The 27557-nt window shown below is 35.6% G+C and overlaps 1 protein-coding gene across 5 annotated transcripts in view; it reads left to right on the top strand.

Moving 5' to 3' along the window:
- Positions 1 to 27557, top strand: part of Sugct (succinyl-CoA:glutarate-CoA transferase) — a 738758-nt gene that overhangs the window by 113772 nt on the left and 597429 nt on the right. For all 5 annotated transcript variants that reach the window (XM_063233933.1, XM_063233931.1, XM_063233934.1 and 2 more), the window contains exon 8: positions 12444 to 12587. In XM_063233933.1, the coding sequence (XP_063090003.1) occupies positions 12444 to 12587 (144 nt within the window). The remainder of the gene's footprint in view (positions 1 to 12443; positions 12588 to 27557) is intronic.

The raw sequence follows: 27557 nt of genomic DNA, 5'->3' as shown, positions 1-27557 counted from the left end.
ATTGTTTAATTTCTTCTTTAATTTCTTCTGTGACCCACTGATTACTCAAGAGTGTGTTATTTAGTTTCCATGTGTTTGCGGAATTTTTGCAGTATCCTTTGTCATTAATTTCTAATTTCAGAGCGCTATGATCCGATAATATGCAAGGGATGATTTCAACTCTTTTGCATTTGATTAAATATGTTCTGTGAGCTAATATATGGTCTATTTTAGAAAATGATCCATGTACTGCTGAGAAGAATGTGTATTCTGATGTTGTTGGGTGGAACATTCTGTATATGTCTATCAAACCCATTTGTTCACAGGTGTGATTCAGTTCTGTTATTTCTTTGCTCATTTTCTGTCTGGTTGATCTGTCCCTTGGTGTCAGTGGTGTATTAAGGTCTCCTGTTACAATTGTGTTACTGATAATTTGAGTTTTCATTTCTGTTAATAATTGTTTTATATAACTGGGTGCTCTGGAGTTTGGTGCATATATATTTAAGATAGTTATCTCTTCCTCTTGGAGTTTTCCCCTTACGAGTATGTAGTGACCTTCTTTGTCCTTTATGGTCATTGTTGGTTTAAAGTTCACATTGTCTGCAAACAGAATGGCTACTCCTGCCTTTTTTTGGATTCCTGCTGCATGAAGAATTGTTTTCCATCCTTTGACTTTCAGTCTGTGAGTATCTTTCTGGGTTAGATGGGTTTCCTGTAAACAGCATATGGTTGGATTTTGTTTCTTGATCCATTCTGCTAGTCTGTTTCTTTTGATTGGTGCATTGAGACCATTTACATTAATGGTTATTACTGTTAAATGCTGGTTAATTGTAGGAATGTTATCTCTCTGCTGTTGCATCTTTATCTTTCGGTTCTGTTTAATTATTTGCTTTGCTTAGTGGTTTTTTCCTTTGTGTATCTAAACTGTCTTTCAATATTTTTTGCAGGGTTGGTTTGGTGTTCATGAAGTTCTTCAGCTGTTCTTTGTCATGGAAGTATCGTATTGCACCATCTATTTTGAATGATAGTTTTGCAGGATATATCAGTCTTGGTTGGAGATCATTTTGCTTTAGGATCTGGAATACTTCACTCCATGCTCTTCTTGACTTTATCGTTTGTGCTGAGAAGTCTGCTGTGATTCTGATAGGTTTTCCTTTATAAGTGATCTGTCTTTTCTCTCTGACAGCTTTTAATAATCTATTCTTGTGTTGGATTTCTGGGATGGTGACTATTATATGTCTGGGTGTAGTTTTATTTTGGTTATGACTGTTTGGAGTTCTATATGCTTCACTGATCCTGATGTCAGTTTCTGATCTCATGCTTGGGAAATTTTCAGCTATTACTTCTCTAAATATCCTCCTGACATCCTTCATGTTATCTCCCTCTCTTTCATTAATCCCTATCATTCTTATGTTATTCTTCTTTGCATCGTCTTGCAGTTGTTGAATTGTTGTTTCCTGGTTCCTTGTTATTTTCAAAAGATCTTTCCTTTCCTGCTCACTAGCTGCAATCCTGTCTTCAAGGTCTGAAATTCTATCTTCACTTTCATTAAGGCGGTTTTTACAACTTTCAGTGGAGTTTTTTATTTCCTGTATATCTCTGTGCATCTGCATTATGTATTCTGTTTGTTTCTTATATTGCTCGTCTAGGGATTCTATCTTTTTGTTTAGTTCCTCCAATTTTTTATCTGTGTTTTCTTTAGATATATTTAGAATCTCTTTCATTTCTTTTATCATTTCTTCTTTTATCTGGGAGATTATTTCGAGTTTGAATTTCTTTAAAGCTTCCTGGAGTTGCTTGTCAATTTCAGTGGCTATTGTGTCCGATATATGAGGTGGATGGGATATATTTTCTTCTATATACATCGCTCCTAGGGTTTCTTGAGATGGGCTGGAGGTTTGAGGTTGTAATTTGGTCTTTCGTTTTGTCATTTTCCTATATTTCTGTGTTTCAAGTGTTACTTGAAAGCTTCCTCAGGATCTGTTGAAAATCCCCTTCTATGTTTGGAGCTACTGGGACTCTGGCGCCGCGCTACTCCAAGCCATTGGGCCTACAGAACCAGTGGCCCTCCTCTGCCTGCTCAGAACTCTGCAGTTCCAGACAAGCTGGGCCTCAGGGACACTGTGCGCCCACCTGCCCCTTGGAAGCTCCACAGTTCTTCAATCGCAGCCGGGTTAGGGTACTCACCACAGGCCGCAGTGCTTCAGGAACCTGTGGACCCTCCCTGGTTGCAGAGATATCCACAGTCCTCCAGACACGCAGAGAGGCCAGTGAGGGCACCCCAGATCTGCCCAGCTCCTCCTCTGCAGACCTGTGGCCAGGCGCGGCAGCTAAACAGGCTGGGCTAGGCTGGTAGTGTGGGCCAGCCCACCTATTGGGAGCTCAGCAGGTCTCCAAATGAATCCGGGAATGGGGAGGCTGATGTGGAAGCCTTAAACCCACCTCTCTCCTTCACTGCACCTGGAAGCCTGAGGGAACTCCAGCAGTCTGGGCGCAGAAATCCAGAGTCCTCCAGACACGCAGAGAGGCCAGTGAGGGCACCCCAGATCTGCCCAGCTCCTCCTCTGCAGACCTATGGCCAGGCGCGGCTGCTAAACAGGCTGGGCTAGGCTGGTTGTGTGGGCCAGCCCACCTATCGGGAGCTCAGCAGGTCTCCAAATGAAGCCGGGAATGGGGAGGCTGATGTGGAAGCCTTAAACCCACCTCTCTCCTTCACTGCACCTGGAAGCCTGAGGGAACTCCAGCAGTCTGGGCGCAGAAATCCAGAGTCCTCCAGACACGCAGAGAGGCCAGTGAGGGCACCCCAGATCTGCCCAGCTCCTCCTCTGCAGACCTATGGCCAGGCGCGGCTGCTAAACAGGCTGGGCTAGGCTGGTTGTGTGGGCCAGCCCACCTATCGGGAGCTCAGCAGGTCTCCAAATGAAGCCGGGAATGGGGAGGCTGATGTGGAAGCCTTAAACCCACCTCTCTCCTTCACTGCACCTGGAAGCCTGAGGGAACTCCAGCAGTCTGGGCGCAGAAATCCAGAGTCCTCCAGACACGCAGAGAGGCCAGTGAGGGCACCCCAGATCTGCCCAGCTCCTCCTCTGCAGACCTGTGGCCAGGTGCGGCAGCTAAACCTCAATTTTGTGATTTTAGGAGATTGTTATGCAAAAGAAACCAACAGTATTAACAACAAAAACACTTTTATGGGTAGTTGTGTTTTCCTGATTTTTCTTCCCCACAAAAAATAAGAACCAGTACATTTCTGTTATTTAAAAATTATGTATTCATGTTTTAAAGATTTATTTTAGGTTTCACTTTCTACTTTTTAAATTGTAAAACAGTTTCACACTTATAGAAAACTTGTAAAAATGGTCAGAGTTACTGTACATTTCATTGTTCCCTCTAATATGAACATTCTACAAAACTATACATAGGCTGTGATCAAAACTAAGAAATGCAATTAGCTGAACTCAGACTTTTGTTTAGATTTCACTGGTTTTTCCACTAATGTTCAGGTTGTTTACTGCTGTGGAAGTTTGAATACAGGAACCAGTGGGGCATGAGAGACTATACGAAAACAGTGCTCAGAATGATGAGAATGGAGATAAACATGAGTGAATATGACACTGAGTAACTGGAAGACTGTTAATATTTCTATTTAATGTTTTGTTTTCCCACAATACCTGTATGTTTCAAATCTTAACTAGAGTCTCCTCCTGTTCTTGACTTTGTGATAAGAGGCCTATCTCAATTTCACAGGAAGATTATCACCTATTTTCCTTACCAGAAAGGTTATTATTAATTAATAACATTTAGATCAGTTTCTGTATAACTGTGAAAAAAATTCTACTGTCAATTTCTAGGACTATGATTTACTAAAATAACTATATTACTTGATTTTTAAAAATCTACACATGAGTTTAAATCCACTTCTTCCAATAAATTATGGTAAGACCCTAGGGCATTGCTGTTTGCCAAGCTTAGTTACTCAGCCATTTTTCTTCAAATGTATTTTTACTCAAGATGCTGAGTGACGAATCTCTACTGCCGTAAATAGCAGGGCATGGCAGTGCATGCCTATAACCACAGCACTCTGGGAGACCAAAGCAGGAAGATTAGAAGTTACAACCTGGGCAGCCTAATGACGTAGCATCAGAACCTGTGTCGAAAGGAAGAAAAAAAGGCTTGGGATGTAGCTCACTACAAAGGCCCTGCTTCATTGCCCAGTATCACAAGGAAGAAAGGGAAAGAAGGTGGGAGAAAAGAGAGAGATAGGCAGGGAGGGAGGAAGAGGCAGACAGAGAGACAGAGTGAGACAGAGAGACAGTGAGACAGAGAGAGAAACAGAGACAGAGAGAGACACAGAGAGTCAGAGACAGAGAGTGAGACAGAGAGACAGAGAGAGAGAGAGACAGAGACAGACAGAATGAGCATTCGACCTAGCTTTTAGGAAGAGACAGATGTGTTGTGTTGTTGCAGCAGTAGAGTACTATTGGAGTTCCAGATGTGGAAGGGATGCTGAGCACCTTGCACCTACACAGCACCCCTGACTGTGTCCTGTTACCCCTGGGAATCGTCACTTCACAGCCATGGTGTGTGGTTCTTGTGGAACTTCCTGCTCATTAAATGATAATTTGTTTTCATTTCCTTATTCTTGTGGCTTGCTGGCAATTCTCCTATGACAGGATTTTTTATTTAGAAAGGATTTTCATAATATGCTATGGTATTTAAGAAATCATTGCCAATTCCAGGATCATAAAGATTTATTTCTATGTTTCCTCCCATTTTATGCTTTTAGATCTTATATTTAGGTCAGTTTTTATGTGCTTAATTTGTTTTAAATTATAAATCAATAATTTATAATTGTACAAGGTTTTCTATACAAAGTGATGCTATAATTTATGAAAGCCATGTGGAATGATTAAATTTAGCTAGTAAACATGTCAATTGCATCCAATGTTAGCATTATTTTGCAGGAAGAACATTTGAAACTTGACTTTCTTAGCAAATTGAATGAATATACTCCATTATTACCTATATTTATTACACTGTGTAACAGAACTAAAGAAACAAACAAGTATCTTCATCCTGTCTAAGGTTTTATGCCTTTTGGTCATCATCTCCTCATTCCTCTCCTTTTCTTTCCCCAGCCACGGTAACCACTATTCTGCTTCTCTGAGTTTGATTTTTCAGATTTTACATATTTGTGGAAACATATAATGTTTGTCTTTTTTGAGCCTGGCTTATTTCATTTAGTATTACATTGGTCAGTTCCACCTATGTTGCTGCAGATGACAGAATTTTCTTCCTTTTTTTTTTTTTTTTTTTTTTTTGGATTATATACTGTCATCTTAGAAATAATTGTTCAAGTCACAAAATTAAAGCTTGTAAAGTGGACATTCCATCAATGATACTGCAAACAGTTCTGTTCAATGATCCAATAAATCTTTGTGATATCATATTCTATCTTATACACTTAAATATACATGCAGTTATATAGTTTAGAGCACTTTCTTTTCCTCTCTTTTGTACAATGACTATTACACATTTTGGGTTTCATTGCTCTCACGGTTCTTATTACTTTTTTGGAAGAGAGTAAAACCAAATGTGACATAACAGAACAGAATCGGTCAAGTCAAAAGGGTGGACATAATAGATAATGTGAAAACATAATACAAGGTGATCAACAATGGTTACCATAATGCCTCCCGCTATCTCTAATAGAATTGCCTATACCATTAGTTATAATACAGTTGAACAAAACAGTAAAGAACAAAACCGACAAAGCCAAACCATTGGGGACCTTGTAGGTCTTCAAAAGTTGATAAAAGTCAACGAGAATGGGCGTTATAATGAATCTCATTATCTTCACAGCTGATGCCTAAATTTTCGAACCTGATACTATCCAGCAAAACAGAATAGGGGAACATCAGTTAAAAACCAGATGGTGAGAGTAATACAGGGCTTTAAATCGAGGTAATGGAAAGTCAAAGTGGGTTACTATAATATATCCTGCTATTTTTTTCCTTTAATTAAAAGGATAAAAATTTTTTAAAAAGTATTAAAAAAGTAAATAATGGAGTGGAGATTGAGATAAAAGAGGGCATAACAACGAAACAGCACAGATCAAAACATAACCATTTAAGCAGAATAGTGTTTCACCACCAGATAATCCTGACCTAAAAGTAGTTACCATATTGTCTCTTTCCTTGAAATCCTTGAGTACAACTTCGTATACTGTAGCATTAAGTATATCAAAACAATGTAAAACCACTTAAGAGAATGACAGCATTACAGAGTATTTAGAATTGACTAACAGAAAATGAATAATGGTTTCTGTATAATCTCCTTGTCTTTAAAAGGTTTTTGCTTATACTATCATACATAATAAAATCCAGTAAGATACAACCTATTTAGACCATTGGAGACAGAAGGACAAAAGCTAGATGAGACTTCAAAACAAGATGATACTAAATCTGTATTACCTATTAAGATGTCATTTTCTCCAAAATAGCTGTTCCTATCATCCAATCTTCTCTGCCTCATTTCTGTTGAGCTCTTATTCTGTCAGTAGCTGTCAGTTTGTCTTCTTCACTTTGTTCTCTGCTCCATTAGTCATGGCCTCCACTATTTCTGGATTCTTTGTATTTTTCTTTTTTTAGAATATCCTGCAATACTCTCTGTAGAGTTGAATTGGTGGTTGCAAATTCCCCCAGTTCCTCTTTATCCTGGAAGTACCTTGTTTTCCCATCAATTTCCAGGGACAGTTGTGCAGGATATCTCAATCTTGGCTGGAGATTATTATCTTTCAAAGCTTGAATTATTTCCCCCCACGCTCTTCGTGATTTGATGGTTTGTGCAGAGAAATCTGCTGTAATTCTGATGGGTGTTCCCTTGTAAGTGGTCTGTTTCTTGTCTCTGACAGCTTTTAATATTCTGTTCTTGTATTGAATTTCTGGAATTTTTATTATTATATGCCTGGTGTTGCTCTGTTTGGGTTGTAGGTAGCTGGGGTCCTGTATGCCTCATACATCTGAGTATCTTTACCTTTTGCTAAATTAGGAAAATTCTCCTGGATTATTTCTGTGAGTAGCTTTTGTAGTTCATTTGTTTGTGTCCCTACTTCTTCTTTTATGTTCTTAATCCTTAAGTTATGGATCCTCTTATCATCTTCTTGTCTTTGTATTATTGCTGTTTGTTTCTTTGCTGTTTTTAAGAAGTTTTTCATTTCATTCTCCCATATTACAATTCTGCCCTCCAGTTCAGATAGTCTGTCCTTAGTTTCTTTTAAGCTGTTATGCCAGTCTTCGATAGACTTCTTAGTTTCTTGGTAGTCCCTTTGAACCTGCTTCACGTATTCTATGCTTTCCCTGTTTTCTCCATCAAACACTTCTCCCCTCTTTTTTTGTTCTTCCATTCCACCATCTGTTTTTTCTTGGGTGGTGCTTAGCATTTCTCTGACTATTTTGCATACTTCTAGCTTCAGGTCGTTGATAACTTCATTCCTGAATTGGTCTATGAGGCTCTCTATATGGTGCTTTATGTGTATTGGTGCGGTGTCCGCTATTGCCTGTTTCTCAGAATTGGGGGCCGAGGAGCCTTTCTTGTTGCTGCCTCTTCCCATATTCTCTGTTCCTTATATATGCAAGCTTATATGAGAGGCCCAGCTTCTCTCCCTGTCAGCCACAGCCTGATCGAATTGCGCAGGTTAGGTGTTCCCACTCACTGCTGCACACCAGGCAGCCTATGCGGGGCCCGCCCCCTCCCGGCCTCCGTCAGGCTCTGCGATCTGGGTTGGGCCAGCCTACGGGGTCCGCCGGCAGCGTCACGCAGGCCAGGCACTTTTCACCAATCCCGCCCGAGAGGGGAATGTGTGGCTGGAGTCCCCACTGCGCCCTGCTCCCGCAGGACTGCTCGGGCCCAGAAAGTCCGCTGGAGTCAAACTGTGGTGGAGTGTCAGTTTCTCTCACTCACCTCGCCACAAGTCAGAGCATGCCTCCCTGCCCGTCCTGTTTTCGACTCCGTTCGCAGACTCCCGTTCTTAGAGTTTCCGCGCGTCTCTCTCCTTGCCGAGCCGATGTAGAGGCAGCCAGCCACCGCGCGGCGGGAAACCCAAATCGCGGCTTCCAATGGCGCAGGGTCCAGCCTCAGCAGCGAGACTTTTCTGTTCGTGTTTTAGCACCAGGACTGCATTCCAAGTTGCTTTCTCTCAGCCGAGTTCGTTCCTGAGTCAGCAGAGCATAACTCCACCTGCTTATGTCTCTTTAGTCCGCACCATACCTGGCTTCTGAGCCTAGTTTTTCAGAGAGCCTCCGGTAGTTGCTGTTATCTGTCCGCCATGTTCTCCCGGAAGTCCTGAATTTTCTTCCTTTTAACAGAAGAACCAATTCCATTGTGTATACGTAATACATTTTTTACCCATTCATCTGTTGGTGGACGTGGGTTGATTCTATTACTTGGCTACTGTGAATACTTGCTGCATGAACATGGAAATGCCGATTCCCCATAGCGAAGGGATTTCTACTCTTTGGGTTCTAGCTTTAGTTTTTTGGGAATTTCCATTCATCACTTTTTAAAAAAAACTAATTTACATTCCCACAAACAAGGTAGTAATAATCTTATTTTCGCTAACCTAAGGATTGAACCTTAGGCTTCACTCTGGCTATGGAAACACTACCACTGAGCTACATCTCCAGCCGTAAGGATTAATTTTGTTCTGTGATATGAGAGGGACAACTTTATTCTTTTTTTTGGTCTTTTTCCTTTTTAATTGGTACCGGGGATCGAACTCACGACTGCCTGCTTGCAAGGCAAGTGCTTATGCCGCTGAGCCAAATCCCCAGCCCCTGTATTCTTTTTTTAAAAAGACCATTCTTTCCTAATTGAATCGTTTTGATAACATGTCAAGAATTGTACATAAATTTGAAAATGTTTATTACTCATACGTTTTTCCTATGCTGATACTGTGTTATCTTGATTATGATAGCTATGTAGTAAGTTTTGATATTGAGAGAAGTCCTTCAACTTTATTCCCTTAGATTATTTTGGCTGATTTGTGTTTGATATTTTCATACAAATTTTAGGATCAAATTTTATTTCTGCAAAAAAGCACCTAGAATTTTGCTAAGTGGGGTTACACTGAATCTGTAGTTCATTTTGGGAACCTAAACTATATTAATAATATTATGTCTTCTGATCCATGACCAATGTCTCTACCTGTTAGGTATTCTTTTAATCTTTTTCAACAGTGATTTATAGTTTTGGGATTATAAGTATATTTTTTCTTTGTTAAATTTACTCTAAGTAATATTTTTTCTTTTTGATGTTTTTGTAAACGGAATTGTTTTCTTAGTTTTATTTTTCATTTATTACTGTTGCATAGAGTGAAGATGGGCTTCGTATATTTTCTGGTTTCTTGCAATCTTGCTTATCTTAAATTAGTTCTAGGAGGTTTTTCTTTAGTTTATTATGATTTTCTACATACTTTCAGTGACCATCCTGATTTTCTCAATTTAAATGACTTTCTTAGGCTGGGGGTGTAGCTCAGTAGCACAGTGCCTGCCTGGGAAGTGGGAAGTTGTGAGTTCAATTACTGGTACAAAATAAAAAATCTTTCTTGGAAACTTCAGCTAAAATGTTTCTCAATTTTTTTCAAGAATCACCTTTAAAATTTTTTATTGGTTTTTCTATTCTTTCTTTCATTACTTCTCACACTAATGAGTAATATTTCCTTGATTTTTCTGATTTTAGCGCAGTGTGCTCTTCTTTCACTCTATGGATTGTTGAGCTGAGAGCTTTTTTACTATAGGCATTTAAGTTTTGGTTAAATGTTACTTTAATTGCATTCTATAAGTTTTAATATGTTGTGCTTTTATTTTCATCATCTCAAAATATTTTCTAATTTCCCGTGTGATTTTCCTTGTTACTCATTTGTGTCCTTCTATATATAAATTGCAGTTCTGGGGCTCAACCCAAAGTCTCGTACATGGTGGCAAAGTGCTCTGTGCCTGACCTATATACGCCTATCGTTATTCACATAATTTTGAGTTTCCCAGCTATGCTTCTGTTATTAATTCTAATTTCATCCAATTCTGATCTGGGCACACATTTTGTATGGATTCACTTGTTTTAAATGTATTTTAGTTTGTTTTATATTGTAGGATATGGCCTGTCCTAGTGAATGCCCCATGTGTACTTGAGAAGCATGTACATTTGCTATTAAGTGACCTATTTTTTAGATATATTAGATATGGTCCACTTATACTATAATTCAAATCATTTATTCCTCTTTAATTGTTTCATCCCTCATTCAAATTTTTCCATAGAAGTCTCTTATGATTTATCCTTGAGTTGTCTTTCTCTTTCTTCAAACTGTCATGTTTTGATTTATTTTGGTATGTCTGTTTTTAAGTGTATATATATGCTTATAATTTCTATATCTTTCTAATTCATTAACCCTTTTTCTCATTACAAAATATTCTCCTTTTTCTCTGGGTACATTTTTTTTGGTTCAAAGTATATTCTAGCCAATACTGCTGTGGCCACTCCAGTTTTCTTAGGACACCTATTTGCATGCTATACCTTTTTCTATGCTTTTATTTTCAACTTGTTTGTATTCCTGACTCTAAAATATAGTAGCAAGTCTCTTTCAATTAGTGATTGATTAAAATCATTTAGTACAAACAGTTATTTTTTTTTACCAGTGACAATGATGTCTCTAATATGCGGATAATGTATTTTTCACTATTTATAATTTATAAATTATTATTGTTTATTTAACGTTCATACATCTCATCTCATTATTTTGAGTAATATAATGATGCTTTTATAACATTAATCAAGGGTAGTTCCCCTTTACTGAAAATTTAAAATAATATTTTATTTTGAGACTGGGTCTCACTGTGTAGTACAGGCTGGCCTTGAACTCAATATTATAGCCAAGTTGGCCTTGAATTCTTGGAGATTCCCTTGCCTCAGCCTCCCAAGTGCTGGCATTGTAGGTATGCACCTCCAGGTTTAAATGTAATTTAAAGGATTTACCTTAATTATTCCTACTGATCTGAGAGGTATAGAGGATAAAATAGCATTATATTTACTTTATAGTGAGAAAAATTCATAAATTTAAATTTGCCCTTCACTTTTAATACATTAAATAATCTTAATTTCCGGTGACAGATATATTTATTGATTCAAGCTGTTACGTTATATTTGGACAATAATAATAGTGACTACTATATATTCTTAGTTTTCATGGAAATACCCTTGAAATTGTTTTGAAAAGCAGAGGAAAACATTTTGGGTGCTGTATAATCTCACTTCACTTGCTTTTTTACATTATTTTGTACTCTTGTAGATGATTAATGTGGTTTGTGCATGGACTTCAGAAAAGGAAAAATTAGTTTCTGAAAATGACTTAACAGCAACTGGAATTAAACAGTTGGGGTATGAATGAATGAATGAACTGGGTGAAATAAGTAATATGAGCATTTTTAGATATTTTGTGCCATGAAAGGCTTAACAAAATTCCAGGTAGTGAAAAGTAGAAACTGTCTGATACAATGTTGATATGTCATTTTTAGAGAGGACTTACAATGTGTTAGGCAATTTTCCAGTACCTGTATATATGAGTAAGGACTGCATTGTCAAACGAGTGACATGAATTGGAAGTATACATCAGCATCAAACTTTATTTATAGTCTCAAAGATACGAGCGATCAAAAGGCACAGGTGAAACAGCCAGGTCCTGAATATTGAAAGAGGCTAGCAGATTCTTTTTTACTACAACAGACAAGACTCTCAAACCCAGAGAGGCAGATAAAATCTTTGATGAAGTACACAGGTTATTTGATACAATGATCATCAGCATTATAGGCTATGAAAGATGTTCATTTTATGCTTAGATAGGTGCATAGCTGATGCCCCGACCTATAATCTAAAGATGTTAGCTTTGTTCATTGCAAGTATCCTGCTGAAATCCTTTTGTAGATATGTCCTCTTTCTAAATGCAAAAGTCATTGAAGCATTTGAATGCTATTTGAATCATTAGAAAGAGATTACAAGTGTTTTGCCTTCTTTTTTCTCCCTCTGAGATAGCCTTTCACTCAACAAGAGAAAAATACTTCCTTTTTAAAAGCTCTTTCCTTACTAGTAAATTAGCTCATTTAAATTCAAATTCAATTATTCATTCATTTTTAAAAATGCAAACAAGGTAAAATATATTAAGGAACTTAACATTTAATTTTTCAAATCTTGTATTTTATTAAGTTTAATTTAGTTTGCTTCATAGAAATTTAGGAGAGAAATGCAGTAAATATTCACCTGTTATCAGATATCATCAGCAATAATTTGTTGTATTTATTTGTGTATATATATATATTTGTGTAGTTCATATAAAATTTTCTTATTTAGAATAGTTGAAAAATCTTATAATGGTTTTAATGTTCAATTCTCTCTTTTTATCAACTTAACCCTCAAATCAGGATGGAGATCCGGTCCGCCCAGGAGTGGCCATGACTGATCTTGCCACTGGCCTGTATGCATATGGAGCCATTATGGCCGGACTGATCCAAAGATGTAAAACTGGAAAAGGACTGTTCATTGATTGTAACCTACTGTCGTCTCAGGTACCAATCTAAACACCATCTTAGACAACAGTGTTCAAATCCGTGTTTAAACTCTACCTTTTCAGAGTAAATCCTGTGGTTACATGGGCAAAAACCCATTAAAATAAAAAATAAATGAATGTTATTGTTTGCATGTTAAAATAATGATTTCATTATATAGCTGGTGTTGTTGAACTAAAATTTTAAAGACCTTTTTAAATTACTAGAATTGTTTCATTAACACTATAAGAATACATTTGTTTCTCTTTTATTGGGACATGAGCTTTGTAACTTTTTTTTGTGTTTTGGAGATATAGTCTTGCTGTGTAGTTCAGACTGGCCTTAAACTCACCTTCTGGCCTAGGCTGACCTGGAGCTTGCAGTGATCCTCCTACATTAGCCTCCTGAGTGCTGAGATTATAGGCATGCAGCACGACACCTGGTTTTATAACTTCTTTTGATCAGAGTTTCTGCATGTTTTATGTACCATGAGCCTTTTTGTAGTCTGGTACCTTCGAATCATGTTTTTAAATTCATGAAATCAGGTAGGGATATAGGGAAGCAAGTTATAAATATTCTGATATAAAAAATAATTTATGCATTATAAGAATACATTATTATTTTTACTAATATTAAACTACCATATTTATTAGCGGGTCTAATACTATAATAATTTCAAGGTAATGTTGGGCGTAAATGATTCCAAGAAACTTGGAATAACTAATGTTATGAAAATATATATAATATTTATTGTGATCAAGTCATAGACAGTACTCTTAGGTTTTTTGTCTAAATTCATAATTGGAAAAAAATAATTAACTATAGTTAGTGATAAAAACAAAGTTATAATTTTTTCACTCAAACTAATAACGCCTAGAATTCTGTCCATGGATTCAGAAGAACCTTTGGCCTAGATAGTTATCAGTTAATGTACTAAATACTAAACTGGTGGAAAAAATGGTTAACTCACTCTCAACATGACATTTTGCCTCCTTTTCACTGGATTAGACCCAGATGCTGTGCCATATGTTGAAGCTGATTCTGAATAGATACTTTTTCAGGGATATAAAAAAGAATATATCTAATTTGTACAAGGAGACATTTTACTGTGGGAAGAATTACTTTCTAGACATAGAGACCTCAGTTGGGAATGTCAGATTTAAATGGCATACATGGGAAACTAGCAAACTTGGAACACTGCTTTGGAGAATTTTTTTTTGTTAGGCAAAATGACAGAGGTGTGTAGAAATTGTAAAAAAATCCGTGTGGTTTAAGGTGAAATATGTATGAATTTTCAACAGCAGCTTTGAGTCATAACCAAAATTTTATGATTTTATAAAACTTAAAAGAACTCTTGTCAAATAAGTGACCTTACTCCTTCACAAAGCATCACAGAGGCTAGTTCTGAGAAATAGCTGAAATTCTTTTCTTTGCTTCCTTAATTTTGTGGCTGTAAAGAACCTGGTAGAGGTTCAGAGCTGGATGAAAGCTGCACATCCAATATGAATGTGAAGACTTTATGGAGGTGACCTGGGCAGTTGTGGAGGGGCTGGCCTAGTTTAAATGTCCTGTTCTCATCTTGACATTTTAAATAATTTTTGAATAAGAGGCTTTATAGTTTTTATTTGGCAGCAGGCCTCCCAAATTATATTGCAGCTCTTGGAAATAGGACACTAAGCCCTACCTAAATTTTCTAGCCCTACCTAAATTGCTTTTTTTCTGTATCTCATTTATTAATTAATTAGCTTTGGAAAAAAAATCTCTCATGACCTTAAATCTCTTCCGGCACCTAAGTAGTGATTCACTTTGTAGGGTGTGTGTTTCTCTGGGGTAGAGGCAGTGGAGAGGATACTGTAATCACCTTCAGGGCTGCTTCTACATGAGTGTAAACTCACATATACACAGACATATGTATTTTAGCCATTTTGTGTGTGTGTGCATGAGTGTGTATGCATGTTACTGGGAACTCACCCAAAGCTTTCTCACCGAGCTACATCTCCTGCACTGTTTAGATTTCTTTTTTCAAACAGGGTCTTGTTAAAGCTCCTTGAACTTTGAGTCCTTCTGCCTTAATCTCCTAGAGTTTTGGGATTACAGGTGTTTGCCACGATGCCTGGCTGAGGTTCATTAACTGTCTTTGAACAATAAAATCTATTCTGTCTAATTTTAGAGCTATATACTTTTCTCATCTGTCTACTATGATCCTGACAGTAGTTAATCACTTGAGATAGCAGGTAGGGCACGAACTTTTATTCCCATTTTACCTGCAAAGAAACTGAGAATTAACCTGCTTGAGCAACAGTCACAGCAAGAACTGTTTTCTGACACCTAGACTGTTTCTTCCCTACTTCATTAGAGCAAAAAAAAAAATTTATTTTTTTTTGACAGTTAGAGACAGACAAGCTCTAGGCTTTCCTGTAGTGAATATCCAGGGGATAAGGCAAACTAAGTAAGGGACAATATGCAAAAGAGCATCTGTGAGAAAGAAACAAGACTCCGCATACCTATTCCATCGACAAAGTATCTCAGGAGCCACAAGAAATAGTGCAACATTGTGAGCCCATTTGGATCATTATCTGTTGTGTTTTGACTCAGGGAGTGAAGGTAGTCACGGATGGTTAACTGATGGGACAGGTGTTTCTAATGACATGTTGATGCATGAGAAAAATAGTATTTAGAGTTAGTGGATTATAACTTCTTTTCCTGCACTAATCAACATAGCACATTTTGTTTTCCAGGGCCCGTGCTAACTGGGTGAGAGAGGGAGGTGATACAGCTGCTCAAGGTTTCCTAGCTAAGTCACTAGGAGAGTTAGAAGTATCAGTGAGCTGAGTCTTGAAGAACTGGTAGGTGTTCACTAAACTGGGAGCAGGGGACAGAGTAGACATGGCTAATAGCAAATTCAAAGACAAAAAATGATGACATACCTAGAACTTGGGATACGAATGGGGAATGACAGAAGGCAGGGTCAGAAAGCTTGACTGGACCAAGATTGTTAGGGCTTCTTATGTCCCATGTAGGGATGCTGATTTAAATCTCTAAAGGCTTTTGCTTCCTTATGCATCCTGTTAGGTTTACCAGCTGCAACTGCCCTGTTCAGAATAGCCTTCGAGCTGTGCACACGGGGGAGAGTTCGAAGGGCGGCAGTGGCAGAATGACTTGTGTTCGAGCCCATGTGCGGTGCCAGGCTTAGGGCGGTGAGAACGTAATTGTCTTCTGAACCCACATTAGGCAGAGCCCTGTTTCTCTTTGCTTTTCCCTGACTCCTTGTCTCTGAGTTCCCTTTTTTTCTTCTCCTGTGTGCTTCTCCAGCCTGGGTATCTTTTCCTTCTGTCTCTGCCTTGCTTGTCTGTTTAAAAAACTTTCCTGGTCTCAGTCCTTTTCTGTACTCTTCCTTTTTGTTTTTCTTTCCTTGCCTTCCATCTTTCCTTCGGTGGCACTAAAGCTATGTCAGCTTGCAAGTTGTTACATTCTTATCTCCTGTAATTGAGGAAACTTCTTTGATTCCCATAAAAAAAAAAAATGGAAGTTCCCTTTCCTAGAAGTTCCAGACAACGAGACTGTTTATATCACTGTGGTATAGCAATTTGCAAATGCTATACTAACTAGCACACAGGTTTTCAGGATCCAGTGCAATAAAGAATGTAAAAAAAAATTGTGTAAATTAGAATGTATTCTACTGATGCTGAGCATTAATTTTATTAGGTTATTGAAAAACATTTCACAGTGTTAGAAATGCGCTGAGATTTAAAAGTTGCTTGTTGACATAATTATTTTATTATCAGACTAACAACTTTTCACAGTAGAGAACTCTTAACTTCACTTTGTATTTCAATTTAAAATAATGTTATAGATTTTAAATTCAACAGCCAAACCACAAAATGATTAAAATCTGCTTTATGTAAATGAAAGGTGCTATTTCTAGATACTTTTCAAAGTTGTGTAGTAGGAAACTTCACCTTTTTAGAAAGTATTCTTTTTTACATATAAATGTTCATCTGGATTAAGCACATAACATTTGTACTTAATTTCAGCTGTCTGAAAAATGACTGTGATTTCAGGCAGTGCCAAAAGCATGCTTTTCTACTTGTTTTGATTGCATTACATTGGATAACAAATGAATAATTATAACATTCAATGTTGCTGCTAAAAATGAAATTTTGTACTCTCTTAAAAGTGAGCTAGCACACAATAGACAAATTACACTTGATTTGAATAGTAGCTAATTATTAGCTCAGAGATGATTGCCTGGACCACAACAAAACCATTTTAAGTAGTTCATTGCAGAGACATATTGGTTGCCGGGATGTGGTTTGTAGTGGGCACTCAATGTTTTGTAGTTTCAAGGCTATAAACTTTTACCCCTTGTCATGAAATTCTTTTGATTTTCTTTTAGACTTAATGTGATTTAAAGTTGTTCACTCAAGATTGTCTGATGTCAGCATCTAAACAGTGTTCTTAGATGATATTGGTAAAAAACAAGGAAGTGGGTTTGTATGTGGTTCCAATTATTCTTTTACTCTTGTTCTTCTGTTGTGGCTTACAGAAATATCTTTTGGAAGTTTTAATATCCTTCCTGTACTTAATTGTAACCAGGCTCCCTTAATTACTACTACAATGAGTTAGGATTTTTCAGCACCATAATTACTCTCACATATAGAGCGTTTTGTTACTTTTGGTGGTACAGTCCTTTCCCCACATTTGTATACTGTTAGTGTTATAAATGTATATGATTGTATAAGGGTAGATACATTTTTGATTCTTATTTTTTAGCAGATTCTTGGTAAACTGTTGAATCTCAAAGAAGTAATCTGAAATCCATCTTTTAGATTTCAGTCTTTATACTTGCTTTTCTTTTTACTGTATTTTTAAAAAGTAATTTTAATGAGGTATGTATTATATATCATAAAATTTACTTTATTTCATGTGACAATTTAAAGATTTCTAGTAAATTTAGTGATTTACGCAACCATCACTGTAAAATAGGATTTGAAAAAAATGCACATAGATTTGCTTCTTGATTGGGACTTACTGATTAGGCCAATGTAGGACAGTTTTGAGTGGTCACGTGTTTAGGTATGGGCTGATTTAGAATTCAGGGCCCATTATATCATCTGTGAATCCTAAAACTTTTGCATTTGTGGATTCTTTTTTTTTTTTTTTGTCTTTTTGAAACAGGGTTTCTCTATGCAGTTCGAGCTATCATTGAACTGAATTTGTAGGCCAGGCTGGTCTTAAACTCTCAGTGATCCTCCTGCCTCAGCCTCCCAAGCATTGGGATCATAGGCATGCATCACCATGCCCAGCTATCATTTTTGGATTCTTTCATTTATAAAATTAAGAAAATTACATTCTACCACTGCACTAGTATAAAAATACAAAAATCATTAGTATTTAATTTTACTTTAATTCATTTTTTTCTTTAGATTTTAAAAGAAATTAAAAGTAAAATATTTTTATAGACTCTGGAAATATTTTAAGCATTAGGCACTATATCTGCCATGCTTAATGGTAAGTTAGCTCTAGAAGAATTATGCTGAGTATAGTTTATAAATGTGCCAAATTTATGAGGAGAGAATATTGTGCATTCAGGAAGAAGGTGGAGGCTGAAAACCGAGCTTATGGTGAAGCACAGGTAGAGGATGGAAAGATAGCGAGGTACATAGTCTGGGAGAAAGAAAGTGGAGACAGTGGAGTAGGGAGGCAGAAAACAGGGAAATATTAGACATTTCAAGAAATTGGGGGTCAGTGATTTTTGCATTTGAATCCTCTTTTTTATTTATTAGTAGGTGTGTGGTACACAATATTTGTTTGTATTGTTTGTGGGGAATTGGTACATGTACGTAACACATCTTCATTCCTGTTTTCATCCCTGTTCCCCATGCTCCCCTCCAGGAATGTCCTGGTCCCCTTCCTTTTGAGAAGCTCTTCCATTCCTGTCTTAAAAGCCCTTGTCAGACTAACAGTTTTCGTTACCTGTAGCCAATTTTAATCCTGGTCCAACTTTCATTCTTCAGCCAGTATTCTTGTTAACTAAGACTTCACTGCTGTAAATATTTAAATTTAGGAGACACATTTTTAAGTTGCTATTAATATTTACATATGCTTCCTTAGGAATTTTAGGATCATTTTGTGCTTCTGTTAAATGTATGCCTAAGTATTTTATTTTATTTTTGATAATATTATTAGGGAGATTATGTTCTTGATTTCTTTTTTAGAGTTTGTTGTCAGTCTGTGAAATACTATTGATTTTGTTTGTTGGTTTTGTGTCATGCAAATGTACTGGATTTGTTTATTCTAACAGTGGCTTTTTTGGTAGAATTTAAGATTTTCTGTGTGTAAGATTGTGTCATCTATAGGGACAGTGTTACTCCTTCCTTTCCATTTTGAATATTTTTTATTTGCTTAGTTGCTTAGTAGCTTTGTTGAATTTTTCCAAATGCTTTTATGCATCAATTGAGATGATTGTATGCTTTACTAATGTAACCTAGACAGTCTTTTTAAAATTTTTTTTTAATTTAATTTAATTTTTTTTAAACTGGTACCAGGGATTTGAACTCACGACCACACTTGCAAGGCAGGTGCTTATGCCACTGAGCTAAATCCCCAGCCCCTTAGACAATCTTTTAAAATCATTAAGTTTACTGGTACCGTTCCTTTTGTTTTTTTCTTTTCCCTTCCTTTCCCTCTCCCCTGTGCCCCTTCTCATTAGAATATTTTCTTCCTATTTCACAATATCTATTTCACATTTTGGTCTTTAATTACATTTTCAATTTCTCACACCAGAGAACAATGTATTTACACATGTGTGTCTGAGTTATTTTACTTCAGAACATGGTTTCTAGGTGTGTCCATTTACCTATAAATGTCTCAAGCTTATCTTTATGGCAGAGCAGTATACGATTGTGTATAAAAACCTATCATCTTTATTATTCATTGGTTGATGGATATTTGAGCTTTCTCCCAATATTTAGTATTACAAACTGTGAGCTACAAATGTAGGTGTGCATTCATTAATATTTGCTTTATGTAGTTGTGTGCATTTATTGGATATATATTTATGATTGTTACTTCTTCTTCTGGAGGTTTTTTCCTTAATAAGTATTTAGTGACTTTTTTTGTATCTTCTCATCAGTCTTGGTCTGAAGCTCACTTTGTCTCCAAATAGAATAGTTACCCCTACTTTTTTCTGGATTCTTGGCATATTGTTTTGTGAATTCACATTGTCTGTGAATTTTTTTATATGTCAAATATGTTTCTTGTATGCAGCAAATTGTTGAATCTTTCTTTGTGTCTTTCTTTGTTTCTTTCTTTCTTTCTCATACCAGGGATCAAACTCATGACCTCACACTTGCCAAGCAGACGCTGATGCTGCTGACCTAAATCTCTGGCCCCAAATTGTTGAATCTTGTTTCTTGACCCGTTCTGCTTGTTTTTTTCTTTTGATTGGTGAATTAAGATCAAACTAAAACAATTGAGCAAAAAGAGCAAAGTGGGAAGCATCACACTTCAAGTTTCACTATATTCTGCAAAGCTATTGTAATGAAAAAAGTATAATGCTGGCATAAAAAAAGACATATTGACCAAAGTATCATTAAAGGAGTCCCAGAAATAAATTTACTTACAATCAATTGATTTTTGGTGAGATGTCAAGGAAACACAATGGGAAAAGGACAGGTATTTCAATAAATGGCATTGTGAAAACTGAATAACCACAAACAGAAAAATGAAATTGGACTTTATCTGATGCCCTTTATAAATATTAACTAAAGATGTGTTAAACACTTAAATATAAGACTAAAACTATGAAACTACTAGAAGAAAATACAGGGAAAAAGTTTCTTGACATGTTTCTTCATAATGAATTTTTGGATATAACCTCCAAAACACAGGCAATAAGAGGAAAAATAGAGAAATTGGTTTCATCAAAATAAGCAGGTCTGGGCAGCAAAAAAACAAAAACCAAACCAAACCAAACCAAACCAAACCAAACCAAACCAAACCAAACCAAACCAATCAGCAGAGTGAATAGATGACCTACAGAATGGGAGAAAATATCTGCAAATTGTATATCTGATAAGGGGTCAATATATAAAATAAATTCAATGCAATAGAAAGAAAATTAACTCTTTTAAAAATCAGACAAAAGCCCTAGGACACAACTCTCTGAAGAAGACAACTAACTGACCAATGGAAACTTGCAAAGGTCCTCAATGTTAGGGAAATACCAATCAAAGACATAATGAAATATTTCACAACTGTTTTATGCCAATTACTGAAATAAGATACAACAAGTTTTGGTGAAGATGTGGAGAGAAGGGAACTCTGGCACACTATTGATGGGAATGTAAATGAATACAGCCATTATGGAAATTAACATAAAATGTCTCAAAAGCATTAGAGCAACTGTATGACATAGCAATCACAGTCTTGGGTATGTATTTAAAGGAAATGAAATCAATAGGAAGCAATATCTGCCTTCCCTGTCCTTTGCAGCATTATTCACAATAAGTTAAATATGAAAGCAACCTAAATGTCCCTTAATGAATAAGTAAAGAATTATGGTTTATATGTGCATAGAATACTTACTACTCAGCCTTAAAAACAAAGTCGTGTCACTTGTCATAACATGGATGAACCTAGAGGAGATTATGTTGAATGAAATAATCCAAGCACATAAAAAATAACCACTTGATCTCCCTTATGCGTAGACTCTACTGAATCCACAGAAATAGAGAGCAGAATGGTGGTGAAGATAAGTAGATAGAAGAGGAGATGTTGGTCAAAGGATACAAAATTTCAGTTAAAAAGGAGAAACAAATTCAAGAGTCCTACTTTATGACACAGTGACTATAGTTAATAATGATGTATTTTCTTGAAAATTGCTGAGATTTTAAATATTTTCATCTTAAAAATGTGTGTGATGCAATATCTATATGAATTAGCACAATTTTGCCATTCCATATGTATACATTTCACAACATCCTGTTGTACACACTAATGTATACAAAAAGAAAAATACCCTGTGAAATAATAGTAGAAGCTTTAAATTATGTGTGAGATCAATGTAAACATTTCACAGTATGTGCCTATCAAAGACTCTTGCGTTATGAATATATATAATTTTAATTTGTCAATTAAAAACCAGAAATAATTAAAGTAAAACAAAATGAAAAGTATGTAAGATAGTGTAATTAGAAAGACAAATACAACAAAAATGAAAAATATGAGTTCTAAAGAAAAGTACAAAGTTTAGATTATTATTATATTGTTGCTACTTTATGCTGTTTGATTAACTGTAAATTGACCTCAGTATAAAACATGTTTTCTGTCTGTTTAGACACGATTCAGGGAATTCAGTACATTAGGAAGATTTTTTGGTTTTGTATAATTGAGATAATGAGTTGCGTTCATGGATATTGTATTTTTTTTAATATGCTATGAACTAGAAGTGAGGGACATCAGGCATTTTACTTTAAATAAGTGATAATTACTAGTGAAAGAATATCCTGAAGGAGAAAAGAATGAAACAGAAAGATAAATTTTTTGCCAATCTAATTTAATTTTTTTATTAAGATAATTTAAGAGAATTTGGTCCTTTGAAATGTTTTGCAAAAAACAAAAAAAATAGAAACAATTAAGATCAAGATATAAAAGAAATGGAAAAAAAGCTATAGGGATTGACATATATTTCCTGAATTTAAGTTTTTGTTCTTAAAAGAGCCTTGCAGAGTATTGGTTCACTGAGTGTCCCTAAAGTTGACTTTAGCAGCTTTAGAATAGCCTGTATTCTCTGGTATATCAACAGAATAACTTGGTTTTTGTGGCTTAATCAATCAGTTCCACTTTTGTCTTTTGTACTTTCTGGGGTCAATATATCTTACATGGAATATAATCTAATTATATTCTTTTTAGCTAATTAATGGTGACTTTTTATTCACCATAAGTTATGGAGCAAATGATCATTAGTTTGTTCTATTTGGCTACCACTATCACTATTATATTTTTATAAAGTTTGAGTAGACTGGCATTAAACCTTGTGGCTGATGTTTAATATAAGGAAAACACTTTACTTCTTCATGGAAAAGGTATGCGATGTAATTGTGAGTAAAGTAAAAAAATATGTATAATTCTTTTGTAGCCTGAAATCATTGTTTCTGAGTACTGTACAAGACCTTAATTATCAGGACTGCTTAGCAATCTGGATATTATCATTGATCTCATTTTCCAGATGACTGAGAGCTAAAACCTTTAGGTGACAGGTTGTCAGATTTTTGTAAGCGCTATTTCTGTGATTACTGAGATGATTATTTGTTCTGTTGAATCTATTGATTTTTTATTGGGGGTGATTAACATTCATTGATCAATAGATAGCATTTATTTTGGTATGTTGAACCAATTTTCCAAACCTAAGAAAAATATCACTTTATATAATTGTTTGTATATGTTACTGTATTCATGATGTTGGTGTGTTACTAAGAATTTTTGGGTCTACCTTCATTGAGAAGTTTTGTCTGTAATTTTCTTGTGATATTTTTGTCATTTCTGTATTATATTCATTTTAGAAAAAGCTGAGAAGTGTTCTATCCCCTGGAACTTTTGGAAGAGTTTGTTAAGAATTGGTACTTATTTCTCTTTAATTATTTGATAGAATTAATTGTGAAGCTTAAAAAATGCCTAGGCCTTTTTGTATATGTTTTGTAATTAGCAATTAAATATTACCACCTGTATATTTAATTTTTCTACTTATTCCCTTAGTTTCAGTAGTATGCATCTTTGTAGGAATTTTCCCATTTCATTTATATCACTTAAATTCTTGGCATACAGTCATGTTCCTATTCCTACATACAGTCATGCATTACAGGATGATAGGAATATCTTATGCAAAAATTGTCATTAATTAGGTTATCACTGATTTTTACCATAGAATGTACTTACACGAATTGAGATTTTTATGATAGAATATACTTAAACAAACACTACCTTACCTTGTAGATGATATAGTCTTTTTTTGTCTTTTTCCTTCTTATTGGTACCGGGGATGGAACTCAGGACTGCCTGCTTGCAAAGCAGGCGCTTACTCCGCTGAGCTAAATCCCCAGCCCCTGTAGATGGTATAGTCTTAGGCAACCACTGTCATCCATCTGGTCCATTGTTGACTGAAATGTCTGTGTGTACTTAACTGTAATCCTTCTGATTTCTGTAAGGTCAGAAGAAAAGTTGCCTCTCATATTCCTGATTTTAGACACTTGAGTCTTATTTTTCTTTGGGAAATTTAATTTAAAATGTGTTAATTTCTTGGTGATTTCATTGATTCTCTGTATTGGTTTTCCACATTCTGTTTCATTTATTTCTACTGTTACCTCTTTTATTTCCTTCCTTTTTCCAGTTGTGGGTTTAATTGTCTCTTCTTTTCCAAGCTTCTTAGGTAGAATATTAGGCTACTCATTTGAGGAAAGATAGGCATTTTCAGCTCTAACTATCTCTGTAATCATCTGAAAGCATTTTCTAATTTCTGTAATGATTCTTCTTTAATATAGTAATACCTTGTTTGTGAATTTCCCAAATGTTCTTCTCTTATTAACTTCTTATTTCATTCCAGTGTAATGAGAAAACTTTCTTTGTGTGGTTTCAGTTCTTTGAAATGTACTGAAGCTAATTTTTTGGCTTACCAAATGATCTGTCCTGGAGGATGTTTCAAGTGCACTTGAGGAGAACCGGCCTCTTTCTGTCGTTGGGTAAACTGTTACACAGATGTCTGTCAGGGCCACTGAGTTTATATGGTAACACTTTCACACTGTGTATTGAGGAACTGTCAAGTTATTTTCCAAAGTGACTGTACTATTTCACAATCCTACTAATACTTTATATGACTTCTAATTTCTCCATAAACTTTCAACCTCTTTTCTGTAGTCATTAGTCAGTGTGAATGGTTTTGATTTTGCACTGTGCGTTTCAGATTCTCTCTTTCACTGATTATTTTCTACCAAGTTGTTTTATTTAATTATTGAAAATGAGGTATTAAGTATTTAGAGTATCTATCTATTGCTGTTGAATTGTCTCTTTTCCTTCAGATCTGTCGCTTTTTGCTCTTTGTATTTTGATAGTTCTGGTAGGTAAATATGCTGTCTTTGTGATAGACTGACCATTTTGTCATTATAAAATCAATTTATTTACCTTTAGTGATGATTTTTGGACTTAATATTTATTTTTTAAGTAATTAAGTTTATCAGTACATTTTAGGTATACATAATGATCACATTCATTATAGGGAATCTATACCTGTACACAATTTCATTCTTTTTTCTCTATTCCCCTGTCCTCTTCTCCTCCCTATTTGGATAAACTTTGCTTCCATTTTTTCTTCTTTTCTCATCCCTCTTTCTTTTCCTTTCCCCTACCCCTCCCTAGGTTTTTCCTTCTTCCTATTTCATAATATCTATTATACATTTTCATCCTCACTTAAACTTCTAGTTTCTCTCATCAGAGAAATAATGCAGTATTTACATGTTTGATTTATTTAACTTAAAGAGTATGGTCCCCAGGTTCATCCATTTAGATAGAAATATCTCAAGATAATCTTTTAAATGGCAAACTAGTATTACATTGTATAAAGAAGCCACATTGTTTTATCTATTCAACAGTTGATGGGCATTTGGGCTGTTTCTAAGATTTAGCTATTACAAATTGTGTCATTATAAACATGGGCGTGTATGTATCACTGTGGTATCATACTTTGAATTCTTTTGAGGAGGATAAGCAGGGACCATTGGGACCTCTAGTCCTATTTTTTTGAGGAATCTCCACACTGATTTCCACAGTGTTTGCATGAGTCTACACATCCACCAACAGTGGGGAAGAGTTTCTTTATTTCCACAGCCTCACCAGCATTTGTTATTGGTCGATTTCTTGATAATAGCAGTTCTTTCTGGGATAAGATGGAATCTCAGTGGTGTTTAATTTTCATTTCTCAAATGACCAATCATGATGATCTTTTTTTTTTTGTTGGTACCAGGGATCGAACTCACCACTGCGCGCTTGCAAGGCAGGTGTTTATGCCGCTGAGCTAAATCCCCAGCCCATATGATGAACTTTTAAAAGATATATTTATTTGCCATTTCTACTTCATCTTCTGAGAACCATCTGCTCATTTCAGATGCCCATTTTTGGATTGGGTCTTTAAATTTGAGGAGTCTGATTTTTTTGAATTGTTTATATATTCTAGGTATTAGTCCTTTGAGTAACAGCTGGAAAATTTTTCCTCCTATCCTGTGGTTATCTCTTGACTCTGTTACTGGTTTCTTTGATGTGCAAAAGGTTTTTAATAAGAGAAGATCCGAGTTATTGATTTTTTGTGATAGCTCCTGTGCAATTGGATTTTGTTCTTAAAGTCTTTGCCTACTGCAAAGTCTGTAAGAGTTTTACTTATTCTATCTTCTAGCAGATTTAGTGTTTCTGTTTTAATATTTAAGTCTTTCATCCATTTCAATTTAGTTTAGTACACGGTGAATGACATGGGCGCAGTTTTAATCTTCAGCATGTGGAAAACCAGTTTTTCCAGCACTATTTATTAAAGAGGCTATCTTTCTCCCGTGGAACATATTTGGCACATTTGTCAATGATAAAGTGATTAAGTATGCCTGCAGTTGTTTGTGTATAATCTAATCTGTAACACTGATCTTTGGGTCTTTTTTTCTTTTTGCCAGTGCCATTCGAGTATTTTTTTTTAAAATCACAGTAGCTTTGTAGTATAATTTCAAGTCTGGGATTGTGATGCCCCCTGCTTTGCCTTTGATGCCCAGAATTACTTTTGCTATTCGAGGTCTCTTTGGTTCCAAATTAATTTTGGTACTGTTTTCTCTAATTCTGTGAGATATGCTGTTGGAATTTTGATCAAGATTGCATTAAATCTCTATAGCAGTTTTGGAAGTATGGCCATTTTTATCATGATGGTTCTTTCTACCCAAAAGCAAGGAATCTCTATTTTCTGATATCCTCTTCAATCCCCTTTTTAGAGTACTGTAGTTTTCAATGCATAGGTCTTTTACTTCCCTCATTAGGGTGATTTCTAGGTATTTCATTTTTTTTTTTTTTGGTGGGGAGAGGATGCTATTGTGAAGATACTTTCTTAATTTCTCTCTCTGTGAATTTGTCATTCTTGTACAGGAAGGCTTTGGTTTTTGAGTGTTGACCTTGTATCCAGCTATACTATTGAATTTAGGTATTAAATTCAGAATTCTTTTGGTGGAGTTTTGAGGTCTTCTATGTAGAGTATCAATTAATTCATGAATAATGATAACTTAATTTAATTTCTTCCTTTCCTATCCTTATTCCTTTTCTTTCTGTTTTCTTTTTTACTTGTCTAATTGCTCTGGTTAATGCTCTGGTACTGAATAGGAATGGTGGCGGTGGACATCCTTGTCTTGTCGCTATTTTAGAATGAAAACTTTTAGTTTGGTCCATTTGGTGTAATGTTGGTTGTTGGTTTCTCATAGATGGCTTTTATCAGGTTGAGGTGAAGGCCATGTAGTCCAATTTTCTTTAAGTTTTTTTTTTTCAATCATGACTAAATCTTGGACTTTGTCAGATAATTTTTCTGCATCTTTTAAAATGATCATATGGTTTTTGTTCTTGACTTTGTTAATATGGTATGTTACATTTGTGGATGATCTTCTGGATTTCTGCAGGGTTGTTTGTTGTAATTTCCCCTTTTTATTCTTACCAAATGGATTTGGGTCTTTTTGTTCCGTTTTTGGGTAAGGTTGGCCAACAGTTTGTCTATTTTATTTAATCTTTCAAAGAACCAGCTTTTGGGTTCATTGATTATTTGTATTGTTTCCTATTTGCATTACATTTATTTCTCCTTAATCTTTATAATTTCATTCCCGTCATAAGCTTTGTGCTTGACTTGTTCTTCTTTCTCTAGAAGCTTGAGGTTCAACATTAGGTTGTTTATTTGAACTTGCTCTGTTTTCCTGATATGAGTATTCA

Source organism: Cavia porcellus, unplaced genomic scaffold (genome assembly GCF_034190915.1).
Source record: "Cavia porcellus strain 051 isolate PalLab524CR breed Dunkin Hartley unplaced genomic scaffold, mCavPor4.1 scaffold_23, whole genome shotgun sequence".
NCBI lineage: Eukaryota > Metazoa > Chordata > Mammalia > Rodentia > Caviidae > Cavia > Cavia porcellus.
The sequence above is the reverse complement of the archived record's forward strand: the minus strand, read 5'-3'. Positions and strand labels throughout refer to the sequence as shown.